The 25,642-nt window shown below is 50.5% G+C and overlaps 1 protein-coding gene across 7 annotated transcripts in view; it reads right to left on the reverse strand.

The window, feature by feature from the left end:
• The window catches only part of SLCO2B1 (solute carrier organic anion transporter family member 2B1), a 48,959-nt gene that overhangs the window by 4,515 nt on the left and 18,802 nt on the right, over nucleotides 1-25,642 (reverse strand). For 5 of the 7 annotated variants that reach the window (XM_019726473.3, XM_019726477.3, XM_074335762.2 and 2 more), the window contains exons 6-11: nucleotides 25,323-25,421; nucleotides 22,871-23,049; nucleotides 11,821-11,908; nucleotides 7,131-7,488; nucleotides 4,933-5,089; nucleotides 423-586 (exon numbers count right to left, since the gene is read on the reverse strand). In XM_019726473.3, coding sequence (XP_019582032.2) covers nucleotides 423-586; nucleotides 4,933-5,089; nucleotides 7,131-7,488; nucleotides 11,821-11,908; nucleotides 22,871-23,049; nucleotides 25,323-25,421 — 1,045 coding nt within the window. The remainder of the gene's footprint in view (nucleotides 1-422; nucleotides 587-4,932; nucleotides 5,090-7,130; nucleotides 7,489-11,820; nucleotides 11,909-22,870; nucleotides 23,050-25,322; nucleotides 25,422-25,642) is intronic. The other 2 variants (XM_074335763.2, XM_019726472.3) reach the window with 1 other exon arrangement.

Raw genomic sequence — 25,642 nt, forward strand, 5'->3', positions numbered from 1 at the left:
GGATCACCTCCTGTGGCCCGCCCATGACAGATGGGGGCTGGTGATGACCCTCACTTCCTCCACCCAGTGACTAGAAGCCCAGGGCAGCGCCCTGGGTGTGGCCTCCCCTCCCCTGGGTCAAGTGGGGGCCTGGGCTCTGGGTCCTGGCACCAGTACTATTCCACTTGCTACCCAATACTTGATACATGACCTGGGGCTAGCTCCTGAGCTGCTCTGAGCCTCAGTTTTCTTATCTGTAACATGGGGACAAAACGTCTCCGCAGGTTGTCATGAGGATAAAGACAGGAAGTGGGAGCCTGGTCTGTTGTGGGGACCCAGGGCACCTGAGTGGCCTCCTCCTTCCAAGTCCTCCCTCAGGATTCCCGGTCCTGCCTGTGGTTAAGGACCTTAGTATCCACTGGGTCTGGCCCACCCTGCTTCACCTTAGGATGAGCATGAAGGACGGTGTGTGGATGACAGAGGCCATGACCCCGCCCAGGCTGATCAGGAGCATGAAGGGCAGCACCAGGTGACTGCAGGCTGAGTTGCAGGAGCCCGCCTGCACAGGGCCACTTCCTGTCACGCAGCTGCAGTTGGTGTAGAAAACCTGAGGGGAGTGGGGGGGAAGAAGAGCCTTCAGGAACCTCCAGGGACAAGCAGCTGGCCATGGCCCAAGGGTCCAGGAAGGCTTGCGAGAGACCCAAGGGCACGAACCGGTTGGGCCAAAGCTGACTGGAGCCTGGGATTTCTGACCCCTTGGCTGAGTCAGGATAGCTTGAGCAGCCAGGCAGCTACCTGGATACAGGCTGTCTGCACACAAATGGGCTGAGCCCACGCTGAGGCTGTGGGGAGAGAGAGAGGGAAGCGGAGAGGAAAGGGAGAGAGGCCTATGAGAGCACCCCCCAACACCCCCCACACACACTCACTCATATATACACACACAAACACTCACACATACACACACCATAAACACTCCCACACATACACACACCACATACATACACACACACCACACACACCACAAACACACACACACACAAACATTCATGCATATACACATACACACGCACCCACATACATACACTCATTCTTTCACCTGGAGATGTCAGAATGTTCCAAATTCCTGACCACATGTGCAAATAATCGAAGCAACAAAAAGTGTTTCTGGGGGAAGGAACTCAGATTTTTCAGCACAGTATCCCCCCTTCCACTGGACTGAGGTCTTCCAGGACGCTGGGTTCTGGCATGGACTCTCAAGGAGAGATTTAGAAGAAATGCAGACAGTACTATGGAGTCCTGTCCTGGTTCAGTAGGTGAGGGGCAAGGAAGGCTTTCCCCAAGATGGGTGTTGGATCTGGGTCTTGAGGAATGAATGAGTTTGCCAAGAGGAAAACCAGAATGAGTAGAGAAAAGGTCAAATGTAAAATCACAGCGGCAGGAAAGAACCCAGCAAATCCTTCCCTCTGGCTGGAGCAGACTGCATGCAGCAGAGGGCAGAAGGGAGGTGCTCGAAGGGTTCCCTGGGGTGACGTTGTGAAGAGCCTTGGACACGAAAGAGGAACCTGGGCTGCTATTTCCAGAGACACAGTGGACCAGGTGCCCTGCCCATCATCCTGCTGACAACAACTTAGAATGCTGGATGAAGTATTGAACACCTTGTCCTGAATGCATTCACAACTGGCAGAAAGTAAAACACACCCACGTTCGGAACTAAGTGAAGCAGGAATCCAGAGAGGTGAGCAGCATCTTGAAACAAGCTTTGGCCTCAAAGTGTTTGCAGAACATAGTACAATGGTATATAGCTTTCTGAGGTTTGGGGGCAGGGGAGCTACAGGGCCAGAGAACAAGTCCTAGCCCTCCCTCCTGCCAGGGTGAAAAGTCTAATAAACAGACCCCCAGAAAAATAGGACCCCCTCCAAGGGCTGAAGTTTGAGTAAATGCTGACCCCTTTCCAAAGTGCAAGGAAAGGAAAGGTCCCCAGGCAGGCCAACAGTGTGTTTGATTGCAGCCCACATTCCCACCCCCTAGGTGGCCTGGAAAACCTCCAGCCAACGATTCTTTCAGAAGTGGTCTAGACTACCAGTGACCTCAGGCGCAGACAGGAGCAAAGCCACGGCAGGAAGCACAGGCTTTTCTTTTCTTCCCCGTAGATCAGCTTCCTGACCAGTGTACCCCAGACCAACGTGTCCCAGGGATCTTCAGGCCTCAGATGGGAGACAAGTATGGAGGGATTGGCCCCAATGAAGCCTGGCTGGCCCAGGGCAGCTGGAATGGTCTGGGCCTCTCTCTTCCAGCCTTGGCAGCCTCAGACACTTCCCAAGGTGAAAAGGTCTGGGGGAGCCCTGAGGTGGATGCTGGGAGCCTTGGAGAGAAAAGGCCTGATAGTACAAAAGCTTTTCTGGCTGCTGCAAGAGGATGGGGGTGGAGAAAAGGGGTTTGATATGATAGATATTTAGGAGAGGGAGTTAGGGCAAAGAGATGGACGGAGGGAGGGAGAGAGAGAACACACTTAGGATCAGGTGTGGGTAACTCGGTGTGCTTTCCTGCTCTTTCTGTCACTTTGCAGAGCTCCCTGGGCGTGACAAGGCTGTGCCGCCTGTCACATGTGTGTCATCTTCTGAGCTCACACTCTTTGGACCTTCATGTACAGGCTGAGCAGCCACTGGGTTGGAGATACAATGAAGGGACAGGTAAGGGGAGAAATACGCCAGGGCAAGGTCACTGGAAGAGAAATGCCCTGTTCCTTTTCTGAGAGTCTGGGACAGACACAAAAGCTAGCGCCTTTCTCTTGGGGATTTTCCCAGCCCTTCATTCATATTGATCTAATTCCATGGCAGAAAGTTCTTCTTATGAATGATTTCAATCTCTTCAGCTGCCTCTGATTCTCACTCCCTAAGGGGATTCAGCTTTCCCCACTGAGCCCCCTATCCTGCCGGCAGCCCGCCTCTCCCCATCTTTCCGCTGGTCACTTGCTCCTTCATAAATGGTTACTAAGCACAGCTGAGCTGGATACCCACCCACCATCTGTGGGCCCAGGAGCTCCCAGTTGGCCCGCAGGAGGAGGCAGTCTCTACCAAGAGACAATTCCAGGCCAGAGGGACAGTTCCTGAGCACTAACCAGGACTCAGCTGCATCGTCACCAAGTACTGTAACAAAACGCAACCTCTGAGGATGCTGCAGAGACGAGGCTAGGCTGGGAGGCCGGAACCCTGCGTTTCAGTCCCAGCTCTGGCATTAAGACTTTGGGCAATGCCTGCTTCTATCCTGGGCCTCCATTTCCCATCTGTATAATAGGTGTAAATAGGAATATGTATTACTGAGTGCTTACATTTTCCCGGGCACTGTGCTAAGTGCTTTTCATCGATTACGTCATGTGGCTCTTCACTTACTATTTAATGAATTAATCTAAGGAAAAGCATTTAGCACAGTGCCTGGTATATATAGTAGATACTACTATTACTTCCATTTTACAGACTGGGAAACCAAGGCACAGATTAACTAATCTTCCAAAAGTAACAGAGTTAGTTAGTTAAGAGTCAGAGGCAGAACAGGGATTTGAACCAGGTGACCCGGCCTCAGTGCTTAGGGGCCCATATCCACAGGAGTTCACTGTCTCCTAGGGGATCCTGCCCTAGATTCCAGGGCCTGGAGGCTTCTGGAATGGTCTCAGGGAGATCAAACCAGGTCAGGACCGTGCGTGCTAGGAGGCCTGGAAGGCTGGGATTGCAATTATTCCAAATGCAAACAGTTTACACAGCCCAAGTGCCGCCTGGCTGGCTTCTGAAGCACCATCGACCAGGTGCTGTACTCTGCACCAGCCCTGGGCGCGCAGGTCTCTCCCTGGAGGAGCTGCTGGCTTCAATGCTCATGCCCAGCGGGACACGATGGCAGGTGGGGGACTCAGAAGAGCGGGAGGTGCTTTTATAACAACCAGCCCGACACCACACCTCTCACACGCGTGCTTTACTACAACCTGGGGGCCGGATATTATCCCCATTTGTCATTTGGGGGACTGAGGAGAAAGGGGAGGAGGAGCCAGCTGGTCTTGGTGGCCTTTCTAAGGTCCGTGCAGAATGCACTGCGGTGGGTGATGCTGCCCCCTTTTCCTGCCCTGCGAGTTCCTTGAGGGCAGGTCCCGGGGCTCTGGGTCCTCAGCTCAGAGGTGACTGACTGAGCAGGCTCATTGCACAGCCTCCTCTCTGCTTTGCTGTCTCCTCCCTGCGCTCTGCTCTCCTTCCTCCACCCCATGGCCTCAGTGTGATCAAACACAGGTCTGACTCTGCTTAAAACCCATCCAAGGTTCCCCATGGCTCTCGGGATAAAGTCCCTTCTAGAGGTCTGGCATTCTAGGCCCTGGGTCTGGGCTTTATTTTCTCTCCATGAACCTTTATGCTTCTGCTCCAACAAGTTCTTTGTCATTTCATGAAACATTGTGTGCGTGTGTGTGTGTGTGTGTGTGTGTGTGTGTGTGTGTGTACACGTGTATGTGCTTGCTTTCGGACTCTGCTTCTGTTGGTCCCCCTGCCTGGAGAGACCTTCCTTAGTTTGCCTACTCATCCTTGAAGATCCAGCACAAATGCCACTTCCTGTGAAGCCTCTGGAGCCCTCTCAGGTGGGATGTATCTCCTTCCATCCTTGTCTGTACTTGTGGGAACCACTTCTCCTACCTATTAGCACCCCTGGAATTCCCAAGTTATTTCCTTTTGCATATCCCCTGCAGACAGCTGGGGCCAGATCTTATTCACTGGTGTCTGCTGGACCCTGGCTCATGCCTGGGCCTAGGCTGGTAATGAAAGCTGATTGAGAGAATAATATTCTATACCTGCCAATAGAAGGAGATAGACAAAGAGGCAGAGAGTGAGAACATTCAGAGGTGGAGAGGGTGACAGGCACAGAGACAGGGATGGGTAGAGCCCATGAGAGGTGGAAGGAGCAGCCAGAGGCAGGACCTACGTGGCTTTTGTCCGGAGCCGCCTGGTTTGTGCAGCCTGCATGGCAGGGCGAGAGGTACTCCACACGGGTGCTGGATTCGCACACAGGATTAAAGTCGTCTGATGGGCAGGAGCAGGGCTCCATGCAGCCTGGAAAGAGCTCCAGCCCGGGCTGGCTGCTGGGAAGAGAAGGTTGGCAGGGTTAGCCTGACTCTCCCTCGTTTACACTATAAGCTGGGTCCACCTCAGCCCTCAGCCAGGCTCCCCTCCCCAGAGACCAATGACCAGAGATTTCCATTTCACACAGGTGTTTCACTGTCAGGGCTGCTCCATGACGTGAGGTGCTGAGCTCCTTGCTGAGGAGGTGTGGGAGCAGGGGGATGGGCTGGAAGCTTCAGGAGGCTTCCGCCTGGGAGAAGTGGGGAGTTGAGCCTGGACCAGAAGCCTCTGAGACCTCTTCCAGCCCCACGAGCCTATGAGTCTTTGAGCTGCTTCTGTGGACATCTCCGTTCCTCAGTGGCCCTTCTTTAGGGAACATAAAATAAATTCCTCCCAGAATCTAGTCTCAGATGAAAAATCCTTTTCTTTCTTGATTTAGCTGGATTACTTCCTTTTCTTAGAAAATTTGAGCTGTGCGTGTGGAACTCAGGATACCTGCCTAGCTGTCTGGATCTCCGACCTGTTCCCACCTCTCTCTGGACCTCAGTTTCTCTGTCTGTCACCTAAGCTGGGGATCCCCCTCCCCACCATCCAATGAGATGGAATATGAAAGACCTGGTGGCTCTCAGTTCTTGGCAACTGTTGGTGTCATTAGTTGTGCTGGCATATGAGAAATTCTCCTCAATTAGCTCAGTTGGTCCTGAAAGGCTTGTTCAATGAATTAGAACCCAAAGTTCAGTGAGTACATTACAAGAATATAGATGAGAGCACAGGTGAGACGAGACGTCAAGGTGAGAGGGAAAAGAAAGGAGAAATAGGGCATGTAGTGTAGGCTGACTTCCTTTATTTTAATTATGGTAACATATCTATGTACTTTCTATTCTAAAAATCATTTCAAGGCCCTGGCTCCCTCCTCAGAGGGGGCTTCAGGAGGGCCTGGCTGAAGCCCTCCCTGTAGTGCCTAGAACACGGCTCACACACGGAAGGCCCCACGCTGGACAGCAGAGCGGCCTGTTTAGGAAAAGGAGAAGGAGAGGAAGGAAGTGAGGGGGGAGGAAGATGGGGGAGAGGTCAGTGAGGTGGGACCTGGGACAGAGAGGGCCAGGGCTGAGCATTTCTAGCCATTCGCCCATACCCCTGCCCATGTCACATAGAAGGAGCCCCAGGTGCAGAAAGCTAGTACCTGGGTAGAGGGAGGAGACATCCAGGGAGAGGCAGGAACACAGAAATTTGAGGAATTCTGGCTGGATGTCGGGCCAGCCTAAGCCTGGAGTAGTTTCCAGGAAAAATGAAATCATTCCAGAGAAGAGGTAGCAATGTAATTTCCAACATCCTCTCCAAGTTGCTCCCAAGGGGAGAAGGTATGGGGGTGGTGCGTGAGAGGGAAGGGAAATAGACATCAGAGGCTTTCCACCTGGGCGGGGTGTGGGGGCGTGTGGGTGGAGGCAGCTGATGCCCCACAGACATGGAAAAAGAATTCTGGAATTTGGGGGTTATGGAACAATAGAATTTAGCTCCACACTCTAAGAAGTAAGAATCTCCGAGGTCTCCAGGCCAACCCCTTCCCAGAGCAGAAGTCCCTTTGCAGTCTCTCTGATAGGGGCCTCCCAGCCCCTGCTTGCCCCCTCTCTCACCCTTGCCCCGATGGATGGAGAGTGGTTTCCCTCCTGGGCTGGCCTTTCCTCTGCCTGGGAGCAAAACCTTCCTCAGGCTGAGCTGGGTCCTGCTCCTGATGTACCCCACCTCTACTGACACACAGCACTACTCCACCCTGGGGATGCCATCCCCAAAAGTGGCTTTGTCCTGACTCAGCCTCCACCCATCTCCAGGCCTGAGCTATCCCACCAGGTGCAGTTCCATCCCTGCCCCTTCTAGTGCTGCCTGAAACCTTCACCTGAGAAAGAAGTCCACTGCTCACAACTAAACCCCATAGGGAGCGGAGATGGGGCTACAGGGGGGTGAGATTTGTGGTACCCCACTGACCTGGCCTTGTCTGGCTCACCCCTCTTTCCTGTCCCACTCTCTCCCATGCTTTTGCTCCGACGGTTTCCGCATACTCACCCAGGCTGGTGGGTGATGCCTGCGATCTGGTGGGTCGAGCAGCCCATGAAGAAGAGGGGCAGGCTGAAAAGTAGGCAGAACAGCGACCCCAGCAAGCAAAGGGCACTGCAGCGCATGGGGCTCAGGTGGAGGCACTTGACCAGGATGCCCCCCAGCACGATGCCCATGATGGCGCCAGGAATGGAGAGGCAGCCAATGAGCATGTTGGCGTAGGAAGCTGTGATGGAAAACTGGCGTTCCAGGAACTTGGAAAGGAAGGTGGCCATGCCCGCCACCGCACACGACATGCACACCTGGGACAGGACCACTAGCAAGAAGATGGGGTGACGCAGGGTCCGCAGCAGCACCCTGGGGAAGACTGTGGGGGTGAGAGGGGAGAAGGTCAGAGCGCTCGGCCAGCCATGCCATTCATTTCTGTCCCATCCTGCCCTGTTCAGTTTAAACGGTTCCCTTCCTTCCATTCCATCTCATTCCATTTAATTCTATTGCATTCAATTCTATCCCGTTACATTTGACTCCTTTCCATTTAAGTCTATTTCATTTTTGAAATTCTGTTTCATTCTATTCCATTGAATGAGATTGCATTTTATTCAATTGTATTTATTTTTATTCAATTCTATTCAAAATTCTCCTCCATATAGTTCTTTTCCATACCATCCTATCTGATTCTGTTTCATTCATCCCATCCCGTCTCATTTCATTTCTTCTGTTCCGTTTAGTCATCCCCTTTATTTCTCACTCAGCCCTTTCCATCCTTTCCTGCTGTAGCTCTTTCCAAGCCAAACCAGGCCTTTGCCTTCCCTGCTGTGTCCCCAACATGGGACAGCAGCCCCTCCCCTGATTTCCCCACCCCTAGTTCCTGTCTCTCCACCGCACTTTACCTAACATACTACACATTTTACTCATTTAGCCTTTTTTTTTTTTTTTTGTCACCCCACCAGAATGTAAACTTCATGTAGAGCAGGGATTTTTGTCTGCTGTTAATTGCTGCATCTCCAGAGCCCAGTACATACTAAGCACTCAATAAATATTTATAGAATGAATGAGGGAGTGAATGAATGGACGTGCAGACTAATATGTGATCAAATTACAAAATGTTGGGGCAGAACTTAAGACCTCCAGAGAAGGTGAACCCTGAGCAGAATCAGCGGCTCCCTGGAGGCAGGACAGAGGTGGGGCCTGAAGAACGGGAGCATCTCAGAAGTGGAGCAGGAAGGAAGAGGAATTCCTAGTAGGGACACAACAGGGGCAAACGAATGGAGAGAGAGGAATAGAAGTGAGGCCTCCCCAGTGTCCTGCTGACTCCTACACTGGTGCCTGGGTGCAGGTTTCCTCCCTGCTAGTCTGCTACGCTGAAGCGCCCAGAACACTGGGTCGGTCCCCAGCTCTGGGCTTCAGGGCCTTCATCAGCAGAGGCAGCCAAGGTGACAGCCAAGAATGCTTCTGTTCTGACGTGTGTGACTCTGTTTACTTAAAACAAAAGAGGAAGAGATGTGTTTCTGCCTGTGGGAGGGGAGACACAAGTTAGACAGAAAGTGTGTGGGAGAGAGGAGGAAGGCCTTTCGCAGAAGGGGTGTCAGGAGCAAACCACTTGCTAGACTGGGCTGGTTGGGAGAGACAGCCATGAGGCTTCTCTAGGCCGAGCGGGGGGTCCCTGCTGTTCCTGCAGCAGCAGGACCAGGGCCTCTGTCATGGGAGATTTCTGTCTGTCCTCAGAGCACCACCAGAGCCAAGCCAGCTGATTCCCCAGCCCTCTGGGCTGGGCCTGAAGCTCTTCTCTTGGGAGTCAGAAAATAAAGACAAACAGTCCAGGCAGGTTCGGTGGGATCTGAGGCTGTGGAATTCCCCCTCCTTCACGTCCCAGGCCTGTCTCCTGTCCCTGGTCCCTTGCCACACACGCAGTGCACTCAGCCAGGATTTGAAACAGGGCAGTGTGACGCCAGAACTTCACCCCAGGTAGCTACTCCAGCCTCCCTTCCTCCCTCTGTAAGCTGCCCTGGCCAGGATTGGCCTGGGTTTGGCCCAAGCTGTACAGACACCCTCTTTGTACAGGGGCAGCCAGGGAGGGGCAAGGACTCATCCAAGTTCATCTGGAGAGGTCAGGGCAAGGCCAGGAGTTGCAGGGGGTTTCCTGACTTCTAGTATAAGGGCCACTTCCCCTTCTGTCCCCCCGACCCCACATTCCTGGGTCTCTGGCTGCCTGACTCCAGAGGGCTCCATCCATTCATTGTTTCCCATTTTTCTGTGCTAATCACTGCAGTGCACTTTGTACCCATCCTTTATCTCCAGCATCTGCAGCCTGTCCCTAGAACAGATGGGAAATTCCTGGAGGTCAGGGCTATGCTTTTCACTTAGATAGGGATACCTGACAGGAGACTGCAGCATCTATCTCTAGCTCAGAAGCGTGTCTTTTTCATTAGGCAGGGGCTACCCATAGCTTAGCACAATGTCTCCCCCATCAGATAAGCCAGGGCCTTGCTGAATTGAGAGACTATGTCTCCCTTGTCAGACAGGAGCCTCCTGCAGCTCAGAGGCCAGGTACCTCTCTCAGATAGCACAGGTCACCCCTCAGTTTAAGGACTATATTTCTTCCATTTGTCAGGGACCTCCCTCAACTCAAAGACAATGTCTCCCTCATCACACAGGGGCCTCCTCCATAAGACAAGACAGGTTCTCCCTCCCTTCCGGGACTATGTGTCTTAAATCGGACAGGGATGCCCACCCCACCCCCAGCACAGACACTGTGTCTCTTCCCGCCACCAAGGCCTCTCCCAGCTCAGGAGCTATGTCTCCCCTTTCAGACAAGGGCCTTCCTTAGCTCAGGGACTGTCTTCCCCTAAGAGTTGAGGTCTCCTCCAGCTGAACCATAATTCTACCTCCCTTTGTTTCTCCCTTGGTCCCAGATGTTCAAGGCCAAGCCTCAGGGTCAGACTGATCTTTCTGGAGCTCAGGGGAAAGCCCAGGAGCCAAGTTGGCTGACTGGCCACAGTGTTTGTGGCCAGCCCTGCCTCAGTTTCCTCTAGTCTCAGGTAGAAGTTGAGTCTACCCTAGATAATCTGGCCAGGACACGTGTTTTTGGATTCAGTGTCAGTGATGGGCTCCAGTTTCCCTCTAGGCAGGAGCCAAAGCAATGATTAATAAGCTCTTCCACGGAGCCGCACCCCAGGGCCTTCCAGCAGCCGGGGGTGACATGAGGCTAAGGATTCTAAGCCCCTGACTTCAGGCTCAGCTCGCTGGGGTCCAGGCCCCTGTTCCCTGGGAATGCTAGAGAACTGGGGGCTAGATTACTAGTATCCCAACATCATGTCTTAGGAAAACACTTCCCCAAGAATTCACTTCCTATTGCAAAAGTCCTCAGTGGGGGCATGAAGAAACCCAGTGGCTATTACCTTCTTAAACCACAGGCAGCTCAATTTTCTGTCCTGGGGCAGGGTCAGAATAATAACAGTAAGGCAGGAGTGGTAATTGAAATAGTAATTATACCTTACATAAGTACAGTTTTTTTTAAAAAAAATAAGTATACAAAGGGCTTTCCGTTCATCATCCAATTTGATTTTCCCAATAGTCCTTGAGAGAGGCAGAGCAAGGCCTGTAGCCAATCTTTCAGGTGAGAAAACTCAGGTTAGGGGAGGAAAGGAACTTCCACAAGACTGTACATTGGTCAATGTTGGGGGTGGGCCTCTAATCCAGGTCTCTGACGTGCTGTCCAGGGCCCTACAAGAGCCTGGCACATCCCATATTTCTCCAAAAATAAGACCTAGCCAGACCATTAGCTCTTATGTGTCTTTTGGAGCAAAAATTAATGTAAACCCAGTATTATATTATATTATATTATATTATATTATATTATATTATATTATATTATATTATATTATATTATATTATATTATAGACCCGGTATTATATCATACCTGGTCTTCTATTAAAATTAGACTGGGTCTTATATTAATTCTTGCTCCGAAAGACGCATTAGAGCTGATGGTCCGGTTAGGTCTTATTTTCGGGGAAACATGGTAGCAGGCACTCCATCAGTGGTGATAGGATCAGAATCTTCAGAAAGGATGTCCTGGTCACAATATGGACCCTGGTTACTGATCGACATAGTCTCAGGATCAGAGTGACATGGATCTTAAATCATTGAGTCTACTCCCCACTGTACAGATGGTGAAACTGAGGCCCAGGGATGCGCGAGTACCCAGGACAAAAGCCCAGGTTTCTGCACTTTAACCCAGAGCGCCCTCTATCCATGCCCCAGCCTGGGAATTTAATAAATATTTACTGAGCGCCTCCTGTTTGTGGGCTCAGTGGTGGGTGGGAATAGGGTCATCGATGAGCCAGCTCAAGCCCTGGCCTTCAGGAGCTCTCTGCTTGGGGGGAAGGACTAGACAAGTGCGTAGCACAGGTCTGAGCTGATATAGACGTCCTGAGGTTTGGAGAGCTGAGAGGAGGGAGAGAGGATAGGAGAGGAGTGGTACTTGATTTGGACCTAGAGGGACAAGGGTGATTTTGATAGATAGTAATAAAAAATGATGTTCAAGGCAGAGGGGATCTTCTGAGCAAAGACTTACAAGGAGTGTATCGTGCTTATAAGGGGCTTATCGGTGTGGGAGACGAATCGAGACAGGCAAGCAGGGGCTGGACCTTGTACAACCTCGAATGCCTCCCCATAGCCTGGCCTGAGCTCACTTACCTTTGATGAACTGGATCACAGTCAAGTCTGGTGCCATCTGGGCTAGGCCCTCCTTCTTTGGGGGCTCCCCAGGCGGGGCATCCTCATCCTGGGAAGACACACAACCGAGGGCAGTCAGCTGGATGCCAGACATTCTGCTCAGACATGCTTGTGGGCTGGGGAAAGGAGCGCTGGGAGGGGAGAACGTATGGCGTCTGCCACTGCCTCAGCAGCAACAGGGGCCAGCAGTGTTCCGTTTGTTCTTGGCCCTATAGGTTCTGAACAAGTGGATTTGGAAGAATGAATGACATTCCAGTGGTTACACTTTGTCCTCACCATCATTAACATCATAATAATTGTAAGGGTGGAATTCAGGGAATCAATAATGAACTTAAACTTAGCTAGTTTGCAGTTTGCCTCACTACATAGCTCGCTATCTCGCCACCTATATAATTTGATCCATCCTGATATTCATCTATTTTCTCTCTGTTTCTCCCCTCACTGATTCACCGAAGAACTCTGTTCTCTTTCTCAAGGCTACACATACCTCGTTAAGTAACAACATCCTAACCTGAAAAGAGCAATTTCTTAGTCCTCAGGCACCCAGACACAGGAATCCAATTTACAACTCCCTTGCAGTTTTTTGTTTGTTTGTTTGTTTTTAATTTTATTGGGGAACAGTGTGTTTTCTCCTGGACCCATCAGCTCCAAGTCAAGCTGGTGTCCTTCAATCTAGTTGTGGAGGGCGCAGCTCAGCTCCCAAGTCCAATCGCCGTTTGCAATCTAGTTGCAGGGGGTGCAGCCCACCATCCCATGTGGGAATTGAACCGGCAACCTTGTTGTTAAGAGCTCGTGCTCTAACCACCTGAGCCATCTGGACATATTCCCCCCTACCCCCACCCGCAGTTTTTACTAGTGACACTGGCAGCCATCTCAGGCTGCTATGGCGAAGTCCGAAGTCCAAGTCCAGAGTCTGGAGATAACATCATCTTCAAACAGACCAGACTCCAGGAAGGATGTCAGCCCTCAAACCTGCCTGACCAGCCCCCAGACCTGCCTAACTGACCCCCCCCTTTCCTATGTAAGACAAAGCTAACCTGAAGTCAGGTGCAGCTGCAGATCAGGCCCTGCCCTGCCAAAGGAATCTGCCGGTATTTCTCTCTTGCCCCTCTGTCTCAGCGGCTGTCCACCCTCAGACTCTGGACTCTGCCCTGGCGACCACCCCCCACCCCCCGCTGGGGTTTCTCTCCTTACAGCCCATGACAGTCCTCATCTTGGGACACTGCCATGGGCATTTTTTCTCTTCCTACCTTTAATAAAAACTTCCTTTGTGGAGTCTGTGAATGCTTTCACCTTTTGTGAATAAGCAGGGGTTAATTCCATGCCATGACAATCATCCCCAACGTGACCATGAAAATTACCACCATAACCACCATCGTCGTGAGTATTCCCATCACGTTAAATATCACCCCATTCGCATCACCAATATCATCATGAATAAATCACCTCTATTGCCCTCACTAGTGTCCTTCCACCTGATGAGGATGGCCTGCATGCAACTCTTGAAAGAGAGGTCGTTAATCCTGGGAAAGAGAAGACTTCGGGGACACAATCGCAGTCTTGTGAGTGTCAGAAAGGAAGAAGGAAATAATGATAAATAGTGGTTAATTGTTCCTAAGCACTTGCTAGAAGCCCAGTGCTGTTCTCACCGTAATGCACTGACTCATTGAAACCTCACAGCAACCTTCAGAAGTAGGTATTAGTATAATATAATCCCCATTGTTAGGAGATCAAGTGACTTAGAGATGAAGTGACTTGCTCGGTCACACAACTGGTAAGTAGTCTGGCTATGATTTGAACCCAGATAGCTTGACTCCAGAGCCTGTATTCACTTGGCTTGTTCACCCTAAAAGGTGAAACCCAAGGTCACTGAGTGCTGGGTGGCTTGCTCTAATATACTACTTTCATGCAGGTACTATTACTGTGCACATTTTTTAGATAAGGAAACGAAATCTTAGAGCAGTTGCTCCTGGCAGAGAAATACCAGTGATCGAGTGGGGTCTGGTTTTATTACATTTTTCTATGCAGCCTGAGGCAGGAGGAACAAGGTCCATGGAAGAAGACAAGCCCAAAGTAAAGAGCGCTTTGGATGAGGCTGCCCTGGGAGGAAGTGAGTTCCCTATCTCTAGGAGCATGCAAGCAGAGGCTGGCTTCTCCCTGGTCTCGGGTACAATACACTATAGGAGAGGCCAGTTTGGGCTGAAAAACGTACATGGGGTCCTCTGGTTGTGCCTCTTGTGGTAAAAAAAAAAGGGGGGTTCTTTAATAAAACTGACAAATCCAGGGGTAGAAAGTACCGTTGAAGGAGGGCCCAGTTGGGACCCCCATAGTAGAGGCCTCCCTGGCCTCACCTTTCCGTGACCTATAGCTTAACAATAGAGCATTCCCCTGCGGCTTGAGCTCGGAATGTCCTCTGTCCCCGTGCCCTGCTTTAGAAAATTACGCTGAAATTTATGATTAATACTCTTAGGTTTATTGATCACAATCTCTATGGTCTAGCATTCTTTCCAGGCTACTCCCATCATTGTTCCTGGATTGCTGACGCCATCGGAGAGTCACGTTGCCAGAGGGAAGGCTCCATGCAGACCCCCGAACCTTCACGTAGCCTCAGGAGGAACGCTCAGGTTTTCCCTTAAGTGCCCTAAGGCGGTCTGAGAATGTTAAGGCAATTTTTGGAGCTGTTACCCTGTTGCCTTCTCAGACCACTGGTGCTCTGATAATAAACGCTTATCCTATAGCCCAGCTCCTGTGTCGGTGGATTGGCTGAGTGGCACAGGCAGCACGAGCCCCAGACTCGGTTGCCCTCTGGTTTCAACCTCACAGGGTAGTCTGATCACAAATTCCTAACTGAGCAGGTCATGGTGGGTAGTCATGCCCCAGGCCTATATCTTCTTTAGTAAAAGCTTTATCTTTGCCTTAAACAAGCCCTGTCCATTTTTCTTCTGAACCCAGGTTAAAACACCTTTAAAATGCCAGAGTAATCCTCTTTTCAGACTCCTGGCAGGCATAACCCCCCTCAAGGAAGCACATGATCTTGTTAAGTATCCTATACTTTGCTTTCTCACACCTTCGTGTAATCTTCCTTACATTCCCTCCCTAATTCCAAGTGTACTGAAAGAAACTTTGAAACTCATTCCACGGAGCATTTGAGATCTTACTTCCAGGCAATTGTCAATTTGGGCTCAAATAAACTCTTACAAAAATTCTCTACAGCTCTGAAAGTTTCTTACACCGACATTCTTTATATTTATGATGTACTAAAATGAGAATATCTTAGCTATAGGGGGGTTAAAAGAAATATATTAATAAAATTAATTTCTTTTTACTTTTGAATATAGCTACTAGAATGTTTAGAATTAGCTGGGTGGCTCACATACTATTTCTTTTGGACATGCTGCCGAATGAGACTGAGAGACTCTCTTTGCTCCTTTTTCAGTCGTGGCCAAGCGATGGGAGAGTGGTGTGGGAGGGACCTCCCAGGGTGGTGCGAGGCTCCTGTGTGGGAAGAGGGGTGCTCGGTGTGGGATACTGCCCCCAAAATGCAAGGAGGAAAGGCTGGGATAGACTGATAACTTCCCAGCCTCTCTTATCACGCAGGGGCGGGCTAGACCTTTAGACAGGCAGAATCTTGTGAGTTCCTTGCCTAGGACTCTTCGTCCTCAAGTAAACAATAAAAACAACCACAGTGTCGTCTGTGGCCACATGGACGATCCTAGATGGTCTACACTGCACTTTCACATCCACCTTGTCAATGAATTCCCACAACAGTCTGGTGCAGGGATTAGTACCACATCTATTTTACAGAAGAGGAAACTAAGGCCCCAAAAAGGGAAGTGTCACCCAGGGAGCACTTGGCAGAGCAGGCTCTCAAACCCAGGTCCTACAGTAGCCCCGCCTCACCCGTCTCATGCTATGAGAAAGGACACAGGGATTGGAGAAAGGAGGGGAGGGACAGACTTTCAGGGGTTGGGGGTCCTCCCTTCCAAGGAGAAGTGAGGTTTGGGATTTGGATTGTCAGAAAGGGAGAGGTACGGAAGCAGAGGCAATAGTACAGCAAAAGTGTGATGGTAGCAAGGGGCCTGGTATGTGTGTGTGGGGGGTGGTAGGGAAACCAACCTGACTACGGCCGAAGTCTCTGGGGCAGGAGCTGGTCAGTTTGGAAGGCCAAGCTAAGGGCCTTGGGCTTTATCCCGTGGACACCACGAGCTCTGACTGTTCCTAAATGTTGTCTCTGTGCTCTTCATGTTTCTGCCCCTCTCTCCCAGATCTGTTTTGAGGACTCCTGACTCATAGTGGGCTCCAGAAACAGGAAACGTTATGCCTCTGCTCAGAACAGTGATTGGAGTATGACCCATCTGGCTATGGTTTGCCCAGGTCAGCAGGCTGGGATGAGGGAGCTGGTTAGAATTTCCCCTCTTGGGGCTGTGTGCTGACTGCTGCAAACCCACAGAACACGGATCCCCGTGTGGTCCAGTGCATGGAAGGCCCCACTGTCTACTGGGCCTCCAGAGATCCAGGAGCTGTTCGAACATCAGAGGAAGCTGGGTTCCTAGAAGGAAGGCTCTGACCTGGGGTTCTGTCCTAGCCCCATGGAGTCAGGGCTGAGCCTGGCGAGTGATGTGGAACTCTCTGCCAGCCTTCAGCTTCCATCACCTGTGGTCACAAGAAGCAGCCACAGGGATGGGGTTATCTGCTCAACTTCCTATCTCCTATGGGAGGGAGATGGTGTTTTCTAGCAGAGTGCCTGGAGATCTGAACTTCTGTGAGGAACGTGACATGCTTCTCGCTTTCTTATAACGAGATTCACGCAACTGGCCATGCCTCACTTTCCTTTGGCTGCCAGAAAGCTCAGAACCAAATAAGTGGTTATCAATTGAATTCATCTTTGTGGTCCACGCTTCTGTGTTTCTCTGTCTCTTTCTGATACCTTTTGCTGTTATTTCTAGTTTTTTACTTCTTGGTCTTGATTGAGTGGTTCAGTACATAGGTTCTGCAATGCTCTTCCTGAGTCTGAATCCCAGTTCTAACATTCACTAGCCACGTGATCAGGTTATTTAGTCCCTCTGTGATTCAATTCCTTGGGTATAAAATGGGGGTAGTAACTGAACCTACTTCATAGGTAGGTTACAAGGATTAAATGAAATAATACATCAAGGGCTTAGAACAGTGCATGGTACAGACTAAGCAATACATGTTAGCTTAATTTCCCACTCTTTTACTAGTGTTGTACATGCCTTTGGTGTAAACTGCCTTAAACCTTTTATGGAATATAGGGGAAGTAGGATACAGAAAAGCATATAAAAGGAAAATTAGAAAAAATATCATTTTTCTGTTATGTTTCCTTTTAAGAGTTGGTCTGATCAGAGAAAGATGCAAAGAAAGAGCATGCCTGCTTATTGAAGTTCTGCATCAGCCATTAAACTATCCACCTCACCACTTTGCCTCATTTTGTTCTTACAAAAAACCCAAAATGTAGATTTTCTGGTTATACCCATTTTACATATTTCAGAATTAGTTAGTGGCTGCGCCAGGATTCACACGCCAGTCAGTATGGTGCAGACACCATGTGTCTAACTCCTGCCACTGTTGGACTCCCTCCTTGCCACTGCAGGATGTTTCAGACACTGAGAAGACTCTCACATGGTGCCTCTTGGGCCAGATCAGCTACCAATCACCCGATCGCCTCTCTTCTCTAGCCTCAGTCTCTTCCTCTGTCAAATGGGTGTATTGGACTAGACCAGTGCTTTTAAAACTGGTTTTTAGCAACAAAATCCTTTTCCCAGTTGAAATCTCACTCAAATAACTGGAATAAAAAGACATAAAAGTTGAACTTGTCTGATTGAAGTGTGTGTGTGTGTGTGTGTGTGTGTGTGTGTGTGTACGCGTTTGTCTAGCTGCGTAGAAGGCCCTTAGCTCTGTTGGGGACACCTCCCCTCAGTTTCCCTATAGTAGCACCCTTGGGGTTCTGAGGGGTACAATTTGAAAACCACTCAAGCAAAATCACCGCAAAGGGCCCTCCAGCCCCGAAGTTTGAGGAAGCTCTTATCTGCACCAGGCTGGGGAGGGGGCCTCTCCTCAGTCCTTTGGGGCCAAGACCTAGTCTTGCACAGACTAATGCAGGGAGAGGTGGTACTGGGCACGGCCTCAACTCTCTCTGGGCCTCAGTCTCCCCATCTGTAAGACAGAGGGGGTTGAACTGAATGATCACACAAGACCATCTACCTTAGAGAGGTGAGCAGGGTGAAGGTAGAGTCACAAGGCCTGGGGTGCCAGGAATGCGGGAGGATACCAGCGGCTCCCAGATGAGCCGGGAGGATTCCGGAGGGAGAGGCACAGGGCACAGGAAACCTGAGTCACCTCGGGCCTCACAGGGGCTGCAGAGGGAGCCTGAAGACCCAGGGGGACGGGGCCTCCCGCCAGGGCAAACCTCAATAGACTAGTCCTAAATCCTGGGTTTTAAGGCCATTGCCATGGCCTACTCCTGACCCACCCACGGCCATTCTTCCAAAAAAGCACATCAACGTTAACGACTGGGAGACAGGGATTTCATAGACTCTTGGGCCATATTCTAGCCCTTTAGAAATGTGAATTTTGGGAATCACAGACCAGTTGAGGCATAGAATCTTAGAATAATAGAACACAAATACCGGAGAATCTTCCACTACTAGAAACACAGAGCTTTAAAACTGTATGATCTTAGAATCCCCGACCCTGAGAGGTAACCCAGAGTAACAGACATGGAAACTCCCAGGAAATACGAACCCAGGGAAGGTGACAGAGGCTAGTGGTGCTTAGAGGCTAGGCAGGGGCAGAGGATCTCAACAGTCACGGCCCTTCCCAGCCCCTGGCCCAGCCCCAACGGCAGGTGCTCAGAAAGACCTGACGGGATGGAGGGCACATGAAGGTGGCTGGCTGAATGGGGCCAGATGGAGCAGGACGACCTGCTAGGGGGCCCCTAAGAGACCACCCTTACTCCACGGGCCCTGCAGAGCCATCTACCAGGAGTCCAGGGGCTTGACAGGACCTCAGAGACTGGCTAATTATAGACACCTGCCCAGGTTCACTCCTAGAAAAATGTCTGGGTGGCCACCTGAGCTCTGAGCTCACAGCCTGACCCAAAGGCAGGAAAGTAGAGCTCCTGCCCCTTCCCATGTCCTGTATGCCCCCCCCACCTGCCCCATCCTTCATCTTATAGTCTTCTCTAAGAGACTATTAATGGTCTCCTTCGCCCAGGCAGAGAACTCTGAGCACTGGTTAGGGGAGAAACCTGAGCTGTCATTCAGCCATGCCCTGTCTGTCTGCACCTGGCCTTCAGTTACTACCTGATTGCTCCTTGGGGCACAGACTGTGGGGTGTACTCCTCTGTTACCTGTGATAGCGCTGAGGTACTGCTCCAGAGACAGGGGGCCATTTAGAGGAGACATCACTGAACCTGACAGACCTTGTCCAACCTTTGCCTATTGTACAGACAGGGAGACTGAGGCCTTCTCTGGGTCTCACAGCCCTTATATTACATACCACCATCGCCTGGATACCATTAGAAACCATATTTACTTCTAGGAGAGTATTTAGGGGACCCCTGAGCCTGAGAGGGGATGCTCAAAGGGGTTTCAGAAATAGTGTCCCATTCGCTTTCTCCCCCTCCTTGTTCCCACTCCCTGTAGAAGATACACACCCCATGTCTGGGGACCTGGACTTTCTGGCAGCTCATTCTGTCCGCTTGGGCCCTTCCTCCCGGTCCATCCGCCTCTGCGTCAGTGCCTGAGTGGTCTGGGCCAGCCTGAGTAACTGCGAGGAGACGGGGCCACGGGAGCCTCAGGAGGATGGGGGAACAAGTCCCTCCCACATCAATATTTATTGCCTGAGAGCTGCTAGAAGCAGATCATCATGTTCTCAGCCTTCCGTTCTTTTTTAAGAACCTCTCACCTCCTTCCCTCCCCACTCCCCATTCAAAATGTGCTGACAGAATGAATATAGACAGCCAGACAGATTCACAGCTAGGGAACCAGGGTTTCAAGGCATCATGGAGACACAGCTCTTAAAATCCAAATCCACATTTCCACAGCTTCAACGCAAGGAATCGCACATTCTCAGAATCTGAGACACACAGAATATGCTCCAGCTATTTAACCTCAGCATCTTACATGACAGAACAGAATGGGGAAGCGACTTGCTCAAGGTCACATGACTGACATACGACTGAGCCCAGCATAGACATTCCACCCCATGGTTCAAGTATTAAAGCTATTTTTTCTGTTTCCATTTAGGGCTCAACTTGGAGATTACCCGTAACCAGCAAGCCAGGCTCTCCCTTTCCTCTGTGATTTCCCTCACTTCTAAGAACACTGCCTCAGTTCTAGGAATTCTAGCTCATTCAAATTTTGGCCTGAGCTAGGCAGAAGCGGGAAGGACCATCTGTGATTCCAAGCTTTCCTCTTCTCCCGAAACTGGTCCCTCTCCAGGGCCTGCCTCCCCCTGCCTCGGAGCCAGCCTCAGCCTCGCCCTTCACTGTCTCTGGTATGTTCCAGCACCCAGGTCTGTGCAGTCCCCGCCTGGGTGGCTCCTAGACACACCCCCAGGCCCCACCTCACTGCCAATGCACTGTCTCCTGCCTGGACCGATGCCATAGCTGCTGCATTAGCCTCCCTGCCACCAGCCATTCTCTGCACACTCCCCATACCCTTTAGTCCTCTCTCTGCCTAGCACCTGGTGATAGAGCCACAGGACCCCCTGCTTACCCTCCTTCCAGGGCCACCCGCTGCTCTTGAAGCTGGCAGGCAAGGCTTTTCTTATTGTGGCCCTGCTGGCTATTCCTACATCATTTTTCTTTGGTTCCCCATATATACACCCTCTGCTCCAGTAGGGGTGGGGGAAGTGGTAGATGGGTGGTGAGATTCACAGAGCAGCCAGGTCAGGGGTCAGACAGACTTGGGCGCAAGTCTCAGCTTTTCTAGGCAGAGACATTTTCAGCCCTTCCTCCCAGGCCCAAACTTTCTTGCTCTACAAAGGAGGCCCTATCATATATTACAGCAAACGTATTCAAATGTACCAAGCTGACACATTAAATAGAATTATTCTTGCTGCAAAATATTAAACAGGATTTTTATAAATTTTCCCTTTGAAATTAGAATTACTTAGCAACAACTAACTTAATTTATGATTGTGATTTCTCAATAATTACTTCCCTGTGAAATATACAGAGGGTGCCAAAAAAGAAGTATACACATTTTAAGAAGGGAAAAAAAACTATATTAATTGTAATACTCAATATAGACCAATAGCAAAAGATGAATACATTTGACTTCTGCAATTACAAGAGGTGCTCAAAATGGTTACCATCAGTGTCCAGACACTTCTGATTACTGTGAACTACTGCTTGAGCATAGATAACATCTCCTAAAATGTGTATACATTTTTTTGGCACCCCCGGTATATCTATATCTATATATACCTATATATCTATATCTACACACACCCCCCACAAGGTCTGACAATTAAGTTCGTGAACTTGTTGCAACAATGTTGCTAACCTTTTTTGATATGAGAGGGATGATTCATTATGAATTTGTACCAACTGGACAAGCACTTAACCAAGTTTATTATTTGGAAGTGCTGAAAAGGCTGCGTGAGAAAGTTAGACAACCTGAACTGTTTGCCAACAATTCATGGCTCTTGCATCACGACAATGCACCAGCTCACACGGCACTGTCTCTGAGGGAGTTTTTTAGCCAGTAAACAAATAACTGTATTGGAACACCCTCCCTACTCACCTAATTTGCCCCCAATGACTTCTTTCTTTACCCAAAGATAAAGGAAATATTGAAAGGAAGACATTTTGATGACATTCAGGACATCAAAGGTAATACGACGACAGCTCTGATGCCCATGCCAGAAAGAGTTCCAAAATTGCTTTGAAGGGTGGACTAAGTGCTGGCATCAGTGCATAGCTTCCCAAGGGGAGCACTTCGAAGGTGACCATAGTGATATTCAGCAATGAGGTATGGAGCACTTTTTCGAGGATGAGTTCGCAAACTTAGTTGTCGTACCTCATAACTGAGTATTTATAAAACATTTCTATTTTGTCATTTTCTTTCGTATTTTGGAGGCGATTTATGGTTTTCCTGGCCTTATGTTATTGTGGGTCTCTGGAAACCTTGGAATCTCCTGGCTGGAATCATCTCTCCTGCCCAGTGGCTCACAGGGTCCTGCCCTCTCTTACCAGTTGTGACCGTTGGCATATCCTGGCACCTGCTGGGCTTCAGTGGCCTCCTCTGAGGAAAGCCCACCTGCCCCATAAGTAAAGCAGGAGGATTCAGTGAGATACCGTGGAGCACCTCACCAGCTATTACTTATCAATGAGTCTTTGTCCTGACTAAGCTGTGCCTATTTATGGGTAGAGACAGTGTCCAGCCTGACGCCTGGCCCAGGGGACGCATTCAATATATGTTTGTCCTCTCACTGTCCCTGAAAAAGTCAGATTCATTTCTGTAGCCAAATCCTCTGCCCAGCTGTTTCCACAGCTAAAATGCCCCTCCCTCTCTTTTCCAGGCTTCCAGACATCTTTTAAAATCCAGCTCAACTCTCTCCCCTTCAGAGAAGTCTTCCCAGACCTGCCACACACCCTTCATCTCCTACCAGTTTTCAACCTTACTATAGCATGTTCAGAATTTACAAAAACGTTTTGAGTGACAAGCAGAGAGGCAGCAGGGTAGTGGTTCGAGCCAGGAGCATGGGCTCAGACAGGCTTGGGTTCTCATCCTAGGGCTGCCCTTGCTGGGCTGGTGCTCTTGGGCAGGGCACTTCCATCTCTGGCCCTTGATCTCCTCCACTGCGGGAGGGGCAGGAAACACTCACCGGGCAGGGCTGTCAGAGGGGATGCAATGGAACGCGACAGGAATGGTTTTGTAAGCGGTGACACGCAGTGCCCAGGAGGGATGACGTTTAATGCAATGAAGGAGGACAAGTGACTGGGGCCTGGAGCCTGGAGGGTGGGGACACGGAGGGAGCTTACTTTGCTGACAACTGTCAAGACCCTTCGCCGGAAGTGAAGCTCCTGCTTCTCCTTGGGCATCTCCCTGGGGAAGAAGAAGTAGGGGATGGCAGCCAGGGCCACTGCGCCAGCAGAGATGAGGAACCCCAGCCACCAGGCACCCACCCATCGGGGGTCCTTCGAGGTTAGGCTGATACCACCTGGAAGAGAAGACCATGGTGATGTTGGGGTCACAATAGGCCCTCGATTCTTGGCCACCACCCTGGGACTGGCCTCTGAGATACAAGGTGGCCTGGGCGGGGAGTCAGGAGACCTGGGTTATGGTCCTGGCTCTGCCGGTTATGTCCTGTATGACCTCAGGCAAGTCCCTGACCCTTTGTGGGCCTTGGCTTCTCCAACTACTAAGGCAATGTGTGTAGTGGTCAAGGTCATGGACGGCCGGGTCTGAATTCCACTACTAACATGACCTTGGGCAAGCTGCTTAACCTCTTTGTGCCTCAGTTTCTTCCTCTGTAAAATACAGGTATTAGTAGTACCTACATCAGAGGGTTGTTGCGAGAATCATAGAAATGAATACATGTAAAAAGCACTTAGAATAGTGCTGGCATATACTATGCTCTATATAGGTGTTTGCTTTTCATTTTACTGTCACGACTGTGGTTATTGTTATTAAATTGATGGTTAAGACTACTCTCGTGGCTCTCAGACCTGCAGGTTGATTAAAATCACCAGGGGTGCTTATAAAAAATACCTGGTCTTACCCAAGACCAACTTAGAACTACCACAGGGTGAGGTGGGAAGGTGACCAAGGAATCTGTACCTTTAACAAGTTCCCCAGGTGATTTTTTGATGAGGACTAGATTATCCCAGATGTACCTGCTGGCGGGGGGGCCCACATCTCCTATCAAACGTCTTGACCCCCAGGCTGAGTTGGGTACCTCCTCCTTTAATCGCCACAGTTTCCACAAGCACTTTGTAACAATATGGATGCATGATGACAGCAGCCCCATGAGTCAGACTGGTTCCCAGGTACTTGGTCCTGAGCTCCTTCTGAGCGGGAGCCAGATTACACAGTTGGCACTCAGGAAATATATCTGTGCAACTGGGGATGAAGTTGGCTTTTGCACTGATTCCCTCCTCCACTTATTGTTCCTCCTGCTTCTGTGCCAAGTTGGTGAGAGCTCATACATGCTTGTCCCCAACTCCTCTGCTTCTCATATACCAGTCTGTGCCTGCAGTGGACACAATCCACCTGCCCCATGAACTTCCCCAGAGAGAAAGAAGGACTACGTCCACAGGAATGTCATATCTGCCTGTGGAGGTAGCCACATCTGCAGGATGACGCCAACAGAACCAGAAAATACACCTGCTTGCCCCGAGCTGGGGTGTGTCTGGGAAACCTAGGGGAGCCTTGACTCCCAAAGGAGTTATAACAAGAGCTCACACTTGGCTCCTGGGCCCAGCTTTCTAGAAGGAGAGGAGGCAGGGCAGGGCTGTTTCTAGTTACTCGCTCAGAGCTGCCCAGACCTGTCCTGGCTGGAGGCACCCTTGGGCAAAAGCCGGAGAACAAGAAGCGGAATCTGTACTGCATATCCATCTATTCATATGTGTATCACCTGAGGCTTCTAGGGCTTTCTGGAAAATGCCCAGGTGAGAGATAAGATTTCTGAGTAGCAGAAGGCAGAAGTCAAGGCAGCTCAGAGCTGCTTGGTAGGACAGGCAGGCAGTTGAGATGCCACAGTGACCTGTTCTAAAAGGATTGCTCTTACACTCCAGCAGGGCACCAGGGTACCAGGACCCCCCACCCCAAACTCCTCCCTCCTGGCTGCCTTCATACCAAACTTCAGTTTCACTCTTTGCCCCACTCTGACCACTATCTGGATCAGAGACCACTGTCCCCCAAATGGTGCCCTCAGCACAGGTTCCCAGACTCTGAGGCGGCCAGAACTAGAAGGGTCCTTACAGGTCACCCAGTAAATTTCTCATCAGAGAACGGCTCAAGGGAACTGAGTCCTGCTCCCAAAGTTCTCTCTGACATACCAGTGTCCTTTCTGTTTCACCTGGGTCTTGTTCCCCCTAAAGATGGGAGCTCCCTACAGGCCAAGAGAGTATGTGCCCCTCTCTGCCCACAGCATATCTGAGCACGGGGATGAGGGCCTGGGAGACTCAGAGATAAAACAGGTAAAGACTCATAATAATAGCAGTGACGACAACCACAGCTCCTTATCTGATGGCGCTTTATAGCTTAGCTCCATCACCTCACTGGATTCTGGTTGTGGCTTTGGGAGGTGGACAGGACAGAGATTATCTCAAAGATGAGAAAGATGAGAAAGCTGAGGCTCAGAGAGGTTAAGAGGCATGTCCAAGGTCAGTGGGATTGCTGGGGTTTGAACCTGGGCCCCTGGCTCAGTGTCTCCTATGAGACCAGTGGTCACTCAGCTAATATCTGTGTACCCCTGCTCTTAAGGCTCACCTTCTGGCATCCGGTCAATGTCCACATAAAGGCGCAGCATGACGCCACCCAGACCAAAAGCCAAACCTGGCCCCATCAGCGTCACTGCAAACACGATCCCTGTAACACAAAGCCTGGGTTAGGCCTCGCTGACCCTGGTTTCCTCCATAGGTCAGTGCCTGCCCAATGGGCCCAGGGCAGCCTGTCTCTCATGGTTGGGCCTGGGAAACTCTCCAGAGCTTCTCTGGCTCTTTACCGGTCACATGGGACAAGGTCAGGGACTCATGCCCGGCTACCCCCTCTCACTTGGGGCCTCTCATCCTCATACCTGAGCCCAGCCC

This window comes from Rhinolophus sinicus, chromosome 14 (assembly GCF_057876585.1).
Source record: "Rhinolophus sinicus isolate RSI-liver-muscle chromosome 14, RSI-T2T, whole genome shotgun sequence".
Lineage (NCBI taxonomy): Eukaryota > Metazoa > Chordata > Mammalia > Chiroptera > Rhinolophidae > Rhinolophus > Rhinolophus sinicus.